The 10,000-nt window shown below is 44.3% G+C and overlaps 2 protein-coding genes across 2 annotated transcripts in view; one reads left to right on the plus strand and one right to left on the minus strand.

Moving 5' to 3' along the window:
- Positions 1–207: 207 nt before the first annotated feature.
- On the minus strand, positions 208–6,374 carry nt5m (5',3'-nucleotidase, mitochondrial). The gene is made up of 5 exons (XM_080841251.1): positions 5,464–6,374; positions 4,906–5,006; positions 4,243–4,303; positions 3,587–3,701; positions 208–2,727 (listed from the first exon to the last, which is right to left on the minus strand). Exons 1-5 carry the CDS (start codon positions 5,722–5,724, stop codon positions 2,588–2,590), a joined length of 678 nt encoding a protein of 225 aa, XP_080697377.1. The 5' UTR covers positions 5,725–6,374; the 3' UTR covers positions 208–2,587.
- Positions 6,375–6,766: 392 nt separating this feature from the next.
- Positions 6,767–10,000, plus strand: part of cops3 (COP9 signalosome subunit 3) — a 7,776-nt gene continuing 4,542 nt past the window's right edge. Inside the window, exons 1-5 of the mRNA XM_080840525.1 lie at positions 6,767–7,072; positions 7,864–7,993; positions 8,456–8,568; positions 9,153–9,202; positions 9,620–9,712. Coding sequence (XP_080696651.1) covers positions 7,018–7,072; positions 7,864–7,993; positions 8,456–8,568; positions 9,153–9,202; positions 9,620–9,712 — 441 coding nt within the window. The 5' untranslated portion in view covers positions 6,767–7,017. The remainder of the gene's footprint in view (positions 7,073–7,863; positions 7,994–8,455; positions 8,569–9,152; positions 9,203–9,619; positions 9,713–10,000) is intronic.

Below are 10,000 nucleotides of genomic sequence, written 5' to 3' on the forward strand. Positions count from 1 at the left end.
TTTAGATGGTGTGTGATGCTTGTCTGTGAGATAATTCAGAGAACTATTTAATCTGTTCAGCAGAATTTGTTTTTGTGCCAAGTTCAGATATTCAGCTCCTTTCCTTTCTGCTTTCCACACACAAAATGTGGATGAAGTTTCGTCTCGGAAAATGAATGTGGATGTGGAAATGACCGTAAAACAGACCATCAGAGAAGCGAGTTTGAATCGGAAGAGTTTTTTTATTCATCACCCTTAAGTCATGTTGTTCTTTCCATCTCTTCTCATTAAAAAAACAAAAACCTCCTCATGTTTCTGTAGGAGGAGCACCAAAGGAACACAGGGATCCCACCAATCAAACGCAAGCTCATGCATATCAGAGAGCAGGAAGAAGTGATGTCACAACAGCAGCCTCAGCAGTACCCAAGCGGCACAGACGTTCAAGTTATGGCTCAGGTAACAAAAGCTGTATTTTAAAATGGAGAAGAACAGAATGGACTTCCTCTCTGCTCAGGTGTGTCTCTCTCAGTGAGCTCAAACACCTGAGACGGCAGCATGCCTTCTCCACACTCTCTGCTCAGGTGTGTCTCTCTCAGTGAGTTCAAACACCTGAGACGGCTGCATGGCTTCCTCTTGCCCTCTCTACTCCTGCATCGCTCCACAGCAACGAAATAAAATCATCATTCAGGAGAAAATAAACATTTGCAAACAAAAATCAATAAAACATGTTTAAAATGCATAAAATATGGGAAATTATGTAGTCAATTGTTAATACAATTTTTGGTAAATTCTACATGTTATTACTTATAGTTTGTAAATGGTATATTATCATTATGTTAGGTCTATGATATAATATTTTGACAAAACTTGTATCCAACCAGGCAGCCACTTGCACAGAAAGCCAGTGATATGTGCAATATGCTTTCTTGTTGGACCTTTCTAGTCTATCTCTTCTGTGTTGCCCTGGTTGCGTTAGATCATTTCTGAAGGTTCTAGAATACTGTCTGTGTTCTATAGGACAGCACAATGTAAACACCAGCGGTCACCTGTAGCGCAACCTCAGGTCTCATTGGCACAAAACCGAAAAGTGTCAACGGTGCATATGTGTGTGTGTGTGTGTGTGTGTGTGTGACTCTAAAGCTTAAGGGTTTTCTAATCATGCTAAAAACCAAACCGTGTCGTAGTTTAAGTGTTTCCCATCTCAGTCGTATACACAACAGGAACACAAACACAAGTACAGAGCATCAATTACATCCCAAATACGTGAATTATTTCCACATTACGTATGGCTTTGGACTATTAGTCCCTGTCTAGGTGACCATGGAGAAATATGTTTATCTACATGCAAGACCACTGGTTGGTTGGGTGGTGTGTGTGTGTGTGTGTGTGTGTATAACAATCTTGGCAGCCTGGCAACGTTTATAAATGTGCATCTAGATTTAACCTGACTGCTCTATTCGAGGAAATGTTGCACAAAAATCTGCCACAGGACTTGAAATGGTTACTGACAGACGGTTGCGGATTATTTGGATCCCAAAAAAGTACAATATCCGCGTCATATGACGTCATACAGGAAGTGTAACATACTTTCAGGCATTGGTAGGGGTACCGAGACCTAGTTTTTAGCCTTATACTCTAACCCTAACCCTAAAAAATCCTAAGAAAAAGTTGATTCTGACACTTACAAAACTTTTTTGGGATCCGATAAATCCACAGCCCTGACAGACACCACCTGTTGTTAAATTCACTTGACCTTTGACCTCTGAGGAGTCAGGTGGCACCCATGGCCATGTAGAATAGAGTGCCGTGTAGTACAGAGGTCCACATCACAGACAGTGTTAAGTGTTGGGGTGTTTCTCTCCAAAGACACTAAACGCACCACATCCATTATCTGATTTCTATGTGAACCACGCGCTAAGCTGATATGGGTGTGCTATCAGTGCCCCCTAGTGGCCATACACATACACATCATAACAGTTTGTATGTACGGGTTAGAACAGCTGTGAGCTTTCAGTGCGTCAGAGATGGTTGTAAAAACCTGAGGCTGTAATGGAGAGTACTGAGATCTCTTTTGTGTCATCTGGAGTACAGAAAAGGGCAGCTGCTTTGCGAGCTTTGGCTGCAGCTTTGCATTTGTTATGTTATTACCACAGGCGTTACATGACTACACTACCATTCTCAGACATATACCAGCTTGTGACATTTGTGAGACATGCTGGAATAACACCATGTCTCTTTACTCTAACCAGGAAATAGCTTATGCCTTGGTTGTGCGTATGCTTCCGTGTGTGTGTGTGTGTGTGTGTGTGTGTATGGAGTGAGGTTAAGAGCCTGAGCCTCAAACACCTCTTATCATTACACACCTGAAGTGGTAAACAGTTGACAGAGCTCCCTCTGGCTGAGCTCAGCAGGACTGCACCCTCCAATTTGAGGTTAAAATAAAATGTGTCTTCACATAGTCCAAGTCCAATGCACCTTATGAATAAATACCCCATTGCCAAGGGGTCACAGGAAGTGAGTAGGGTTTGTCCAATCAGATAAGGGATAGACAGGAAGTGAGCAGGAATCGGGGGCCGGGGGAGTCGGGGCTGGCTTCGACCCCCCTCCCTCAGTGACGCTTGCTTTCTAGGATCCCCTTCCAGTCGTCGGCCCAGGAGAGGAGGCGTCGGTGGGCGGGGGAGGGGGGCAGGTGCTTGTTGTGGCAGGCGGTGAACAGCACATGGTCCCAGGTGGGGTTAGGCTCCACTCCTACAGTAGACAGGAAAAAGGAAGTGACATCAGCAATATTCTCACAAACCCACACACCCACACACACACCGCACACACACACACACACACACACACACACACACACACACACACACACACACACACACACAGCACACACACACACACACTTGAAATACAAAAACACTACAGCATCTGATTATCTCGCCTGGCAAACAAGTCAGAAATAGAGGCTACTGCCTCTGATAAACAAATACTCATGGTGACAAAAATGACACAAACAACCAAGTAGCCGGAGAATTCCAAACATGCAAACTAATGTTACGCCATACAAAAAGTGTTACTCCATACAAAAAGCGTTACTCCATTCAAAAAGGTAAAGAAAACTGCTGTTTCAGCTGCCCTCATTGTATGCGTGTTTACACGTGTGCTCTGTAAATAGCTATTATCTGAACTTCCATACCCCAGCACACGCAGGTCTCGTGTGTGACCCAAACATAGTGCTTTGTGCAGAAGACAAGAGGCTGGGAAACTGAGCGTGTTTGAATGTCATTATATGCTAGTGAAGGTGGTGTGCACACTAGCCTAATGCAGTGTGGGTTTAAACCCACCACACACAACAGGAGGCCGGCCCCCTCCCACACCTGCATGTGGCATGTGGAGTAGTGGATCTGTTTAAGTGCATGACTGGATCACAAAGAAGTGCAAAGGTCCGAAGGGTGTCGGGAACGTGTCAGGACAAGGACAAGGACAAGGACACACACACACACACACACACACACACACACACACACACACACACACACACACACACACACACACACACACACACACACACACACATATATATAAAGTGTGAGAGTAGACCTCTTCTGCTCACCTAGTATGTCTGGCTTGTCGTCGATAAGGATGTCCCCAGTCACCACGGTTTTGTCTCGCGTCAGGATAATCTGCTCAAGGAAGTCCGGTCCCAGATGCTTTTCCACCCATGCATACTGTCAACATAGACACACACAGAGATCTCACCACATGGAGTTTACACACACTGAGCTACAGTTTACACACTGTACTGTGTGTGTGTGTGTGTGTGTGTGTGTGTGTGTGTACACTGTATTTCATTCCTGTCTCTAAATCTAAATCATAACATATTTATAACTTTATTGATCCCCATATGGAAAACTGCAGCTGCAGCAGCAATTCACATGAATCACAAAACACACATAACTTACACAAACTAATCTCCTGCTAGCCTAGATCAAATTAATAGCATACAAATAGAATTGAAACTATAGCTCTAACGTCTAGCATAAATATGATACAGTAACTGCACAAATGCAGCGTTCCGTACAACAGAATTGCCTCTATCCTGCACACATATACACCAATTCCTTTCTGAAGGAAATCTGCTTCCAAACCTCAGCATGGCAGGTGGTTAGAGCAGCTCACCTTTTCATAAGGACAGTGATTGTAGTACTATTAAGAGCAGCTCACCTTTTCATAAGGACAGTGATTGTAGTACTATTAAGAGCAGCTCACCTTTTCATAAGGACAGTGATTGTAGTACTTGATTGGGCTGGTGCAGATGAAGACATCTGTGCTGGAGAAGAGAAGAGAAGGAGGGGAGAGAAAAGTGAAACAGACAGAGGAAGAGCAACATGTCAGTCTCAGGCAGGGGTGGGAAAATAGACCTGATGTACTTCTACACATCTAATTTATCAAACAATACAAATGAACAGCACGTACCCTTGGCACTCAGAGATTCTTTTGAATGAAGAATGTGTTACAAATCAAATGTATTATTATTATTATTATTATTATTATAAGGTGTATTACAGTGAATACACCACCTTAGTGTTCGCTCTATCTACAAGGCCATGTTTTGCAGGCCCCGGGAGCACCTACACTATTAAATGTGTGTAAAATGTGAAAACATTTTAGTCAATTTACGCTGTCGTAAATGTTGTCATTTTTATCAATTCAAGCAAACCACAGCATTGTGGCCAGCCTGATCATCCTCTGCTGACTACTGTATGGTGTAAGGGCAGCTCCCTAGCATATCCTCTTTCTTCGTGAGGTCAAATGTGACTTGGTCCCTAGTGACCAGCTGACTGATCTGATCTGATCTGATCTGGGCCGGGTCAGCTGTTCCTGGGGTCTGCTGACCTCATCTTATATCAGCAGTTTGCCGATTCCACTCACTTCTCCATCTTGGCCATCTCTTTCACTGCTTCCACGCCTCCGGGCAGAGGCTCCAGCTCTGTGAAGAAGTTCTTGGACTCCCAGATGCTGATGGCTTTTTCCTGTGTGTGAAATAATCTCTCCTTTATTATAGTTACATACCGAGTGTATGCACACCCCTTTTCATATGCACCCACCTCTTTGTCCACCCGTCTAACAGTGTGCATTTTTCCTACCATATGTTAGGATATAACACGTAGGTTAACACCTTAATAACAATACAGACGACACGTTTGCTTCCACCCACTTCGTTTGTAACCTTTAAATACATTAGTGCGACTCCCTCTCTCCTTCTCATTCCCTTTCTCACTGGCTTGCGTAAACAAATTCAGTTGGCTGTACAGAGGCTAACAGTGACGATTATGCATGGGCAATTTTTCAGAATGTGCTTTCGGCGTCACACCTGTCAATCAATCATGAAATAAAAGCTGTGTCGAGACAATGTGGTCAAAGTAAATCAGAAATCACCGAGATTACACAAATGTTTTATAAGGCGATATCTGAATGAAAGAGACTTACGCAGAGGTCACTTCTCAGCTGGCCGTACTGAGTTGACACCCAAAATCCTCTCCGGTCTTCCAATGTGATGAAGGGCTCGTTCGGATATCTCGCTCTGTACTTATTCAGAAATCCACCTTCGAAATCTGCAATGACCCCATCCATGTCCACCAAAACCCGCAGTCTTTTGCCAGAGGACATGTTTGACAAACACCTCGACTGGCAGTAGATGGAGGAAGTCTCCCGTCTTACCAAGCGTAATATCCCCGGCAATAATGGCATTATTGCAGGCAGGCGAATTAGTTCCGTGTTTCTAGTAAGCCTCTCAGAGGAACGTTAGAGATAAGGATGGTCGAAAGTCCTTCCGTGTTTCGGACAAAATCTACCGAACTGCAAAGTCGTTTTGTTGTTAAGTACTCTAATGGGTTTCATTGAGATCTTCAACGAAATAAAAAAAACCTTTTCTCGTCAATCAGTTATAAGCAACACCAACTAATGTTATTCTGTTAAAAGATTGCGGACTGCCAAGGATAGCTAACTAGTGACTCTGGTGTCTGCTAGCTACCTAGTTAGCTATCTCAATGACCAGTCGTAACACAGTGGTGTTGGAACAAAAGTTCATTGAACATGTCTTCAAGAAGGGATATTGAAGACATGCATGTGTTTTATATTGTCAGTAGGCTGCCTCATTGGTTTCCAAGGATCTATTTTAAACGAACTTATGCTTCACTGTGGTTCTGATTCTCCTCCTCGACCAGTGGATCCAGAGCTAGTGACTTGTTTACACCAGATCAAGCTAGCCTTCTACACAGAGGGACATGGGTTGTGGATGTCACAACCCGAAAGCAAGCCTATGTAAGGTTGAACTTAAAGATAAGACACCACTGTGAAACATTATACTCAGTCGACTGACAAATGACAAATTGGTCAACCGCCTGTTCCCGCAGTGTGACTGTAACTACTCCTCTTTACAGCAAAGAGTTTACCTAGGCGCTTACTTGAGATACTCAACATCAGCAGTTAAAGATTGTACTACTTTAGCGTCAAAGTGCCGACGGTTCCGGTGTGGAGATCTGATTTATCACAATTTTTCAAATCTAAAAGAGCTATGACCATCTAATAAAAGCCCATAAGTGTTTTTCATCGTCACTGGAATTCCGCAGGTGGTATTATTTTGTCCATTTCAGTCTTACCATTTTGTCACATGAGTAGTAAATATCCTCGAAGTGGGATATCTTCACGTAGTGAGGATCTTTGTTTTAATAACCCGGTAGTATCAGGTTTGTTGTTCCTGTGGTCACGACTTTCATGCGGAAATTTCAGGAGATATTAAAAAGAATAACCTCATCAGATTCAGACAGCGGTTTGCACAAAACAATACCTTTGCAGGCTGAAGGAAGAAATTATACATTCTGACTGCACGTGTAGAACAATTTGTCAGGCGGAAACCCCTTTCTCGCGAGATTAGGAGGTTGGTGGCGGCTGTGGCTGTGGCCCCGTCCGAAAGTAGACGGAGTTGTTGCTGACATTTGAATGAAAACGTTGTGAACAGTCACTCCGTAAACTCATGAAATAATGGCTTCAGCACTGGAGCAGTTTGTGAACAATGTGCGGCAGCTCTCGGCGCAGGGTAAGTTTGGATAATTCTAGCTTACCATATAAACATTCAGGCAGTAGATGCTTTGGCCGCTAGCATGCATTGCAGACCAGCTAGCTAGATAGCTTTGTCGCTGCACGGCGGCTAAGTTAGCTAGCTGGCTAACCTGCTTTTTGCTTCATCATGTAAACAGTTATGGAATGGCAGTTTAGGGTCTGCTAGCTCAAAGCAATCGATGAATATTCAGTCTTTATGTAGATGTTCTGTTGCGACTCAACGCAGTTTTAGGTAGCTAGTGATTTTCAGTCCGGGATTTTGTTCTGAATAACATTACTGGTGCAGCTAGCAAGCTAACTAGCTAAATGTCATCAACACAGTAAATTTCATGGATGTGTCAGCTAATGGTTCCACCCCTTATTACTAAGGATTGGGTACTATTTATGAAAGTTCAAAGTAATTGGCTCAGTAAACTTTCTGTAACAGTGTAACACTTCGTTGACGAACGAGTGGCGCAGGCCTTGACAGCTTGCCTAAGCGGTTGTTTTGGATAGGTTGGAGTGAACTGGAGTGACAGCAAGCTTTTCACCTGATGCATCAAGTTATGTTTGAACTTCAGAGCAAGGCTAGCAAAAGTCTGTATGACTTTAAAAAAACAAATAAACAAATGCCATATGCTTAGAACTGGAAACGGATTACACCAAGTGTATTGAGACAACTTTCAGTGTGCTGCTCTCTTAACGTTTTCAGGATCGTGTTGCTGCTTAGTTGTGTTCATCACTGTTAAACTCCTTCTGAACTTTCTGCTGTTCTCTCTGCCTCCCCAGGTCAGATGACACAGCTATGTGAACTGATCAATAAGAGCGGGGAGCTCCTGGCGAAGAACCTGTCCCACCTGGACACTGTCCTGGGGGCTCTGGACGTCCAGGAGCACTCGCTGGGGGTGCTGGCTGTGCTGTGAGTGGCTGGCCTCTGCTGTCCTCAGGGCTTTGGGTGGACTCACATGGGCCATTTAATGCATATGTTCATCTGGTGTCACATGCGCCACTCTGATAATGTTGACATGGAATCCTTAAAGCGTTAATTATTATCACGTCTTGCCGTTGTCAAGAAAAATCTTGGGGAGAATACAGAGTACGCTTCAAACTGTGAAGTTTCTCACTCTCGGCCTCATCATACAAGAGGCATAGGAACTTATCAATAGTATGGATTTGACATCAAATGGACAAATGCATTGAACTGTTACTGCACACACTCCTTTAGACCTCTTGAGCTTTACCAATGGGGCTGGAGGGAATTGTTGTCTGATCTTTTGGAGATGTTTGATTCATTTAAGGTGTTTGATTTATTTGTGTCCAGCATGTATGGTCAGCTCAATCGATTGGCATTCTCATTGTGGTGTGTTTTTCATCTGCTAAGGTTTGTGAAGTTCTCCATGCCAAACATCCCCGACTTTGAGACGCTGTTCTCCCAGGTCCAGCTGTTCATCAGCACGTGCAATGGAGAGCATATCAGATATGCAACAGACACGTGTGAGTAGAGCTCTTCCCTCTCTTCTCCTCAGTGTGTGTGTGTGTGTGTGTGTGTGTGTGTGTGTGTGTGTGTGTGTGTGTGTGTGTGTGTGTGTGTGTGTGTGTGTGTGTGTGTGTGTGTGTGTGTGTGTGTGTGTGTCAGACGCAACAGACACGTGTGAGTATAGCTCTTCCCTCTCATCTCCTCCGTGTGAGTGTGTGTGTGTGTGTGTGTGTGTGTGTGTGTGTGTGTGTGTGTGTGTGTGTGTGTCAGACGCAACAGACACGTGTGAGTATAGCTCTTCCCTCTCATCTCCTCCGTGTGTGTGTGTGTGTGTGTGTGTGTGTGTGTGTGTGTGTGTATCAGACGCAACAGACACGTGTGAGTATAGCTCTTCCCTCTCTTCTCCTCCGTGTGTGAGTGAGTATGTGACTGTGTATGTAATTGTGTGTGTGTGTGTATCAGATACGCAACAGACACCTGTGACTCCGTGCACCCAAGCTTTTCTCAGCCTAGCCAGCCCCTGAGTGGAGACCATAAGACTCCACCACGTAAAGGAAATGACACGTTTGTAACCCTTCTTCATCTCTCGCTCTCTTCACAGTTGCTGGCCTCTGCCATCAGTTGACAAATGCCCTTGTGGAGCGGAAACAGGCAAGTCTGCTAGTAACTTCAATTGGATTTCAAAAAGTGTCATTTGGATGAATTGTAGATAGACAGCTACTGGGTTTCTCGCTTCCCTTTAAGCCACATGAACTAACGTTTGTTTATAAGACACTGTTGTCCAAAGCAGATGCATTGGTGTGCCCTTTTAGAAGCATAAAACAGAGAGAGAGAGTTATGCAGGTGTGGCAGATACTGTGGTCCCTCTGCCACCATGTACCTGCTCCCCTCTCATCTCATTCCCTTTCGCTCTCCTCTCCTCTCCTCTCATCTCCTCTCCTCACCTCATTCCTCTTCCCTCTCCTTTCCTCTCCGCTCATCCTTGTTCTTGTGTGTGTGTGTGTGTGTGTGTGTGTGTGTGTGTGTGTGTGTGTGTGGGTGTGTGTGTGTGTGTGTGTGTCCCCTTAGCCTCTCCGTGGCATCAGTATCCTGAAGCAGGCCATAGACAAAATGCAGATGAACGCAAACCAGCTTACCTCAGTGCATGCAGACCTGTGCCAGGTGAGTGCCCATCTACCAGGTGCATTGCAGACCCCATGCACCTGCTCAGGGTGGCACTGCAAGAGGCTTTGACTCTCATCTCCTCTCTTGTGATGCCCGTGTGTCATTTCTATGAATGAATTACTGCCTGAATGAGAAAAGGTCAGGTGCTTGAAGATGATTATGAATGTTAAACAGGTTAATCACCTCATTTAGGTAATTTCCTCTTGTATGCTTATTTCATAGCGTGTATCCAGATTCACATACAGGTTAAACTCAGGTCATTTCCTCGTGTATGCTAACTTTATA

Source organism: Sprattus sprattus (assembly GCF_963457725.1).
Source record: "Sprattus sprattus genome assembly, chromosome: 6".
In the NCBI taxonomy this organism is placed as follows: Eukaryota; Metazoa; Chordata; class Actinopteri; order Clupeiformes; family Clupeidae; genus Sprattus; species Sprattus sprattus.

Bases quoted from the DNA above. Each gene is read 5' to 3' on its own strand.
- nt5m (XM_080841251.1), bottom strand. From the start codon at position 5,724: ATGCCATTATTGCCGGGGATATTACGCTTGGTAAGACGGGAGACTTCC. The intron at 5,007-5,463 runs GTAAGTCTCTTT...TTTCACACACAG, and splicing joins AGCTGAGAAGTGACCTCTGC to GAAAAAGCCATCAGCATCTG. The intron at 4,304-4,905 runs GTGAGTGGAATC...TCTCTTCTCCAG, and splicing joins GAGATGGCCAAGATGGAGAA to CACAGATGTCTTCATCTGCA.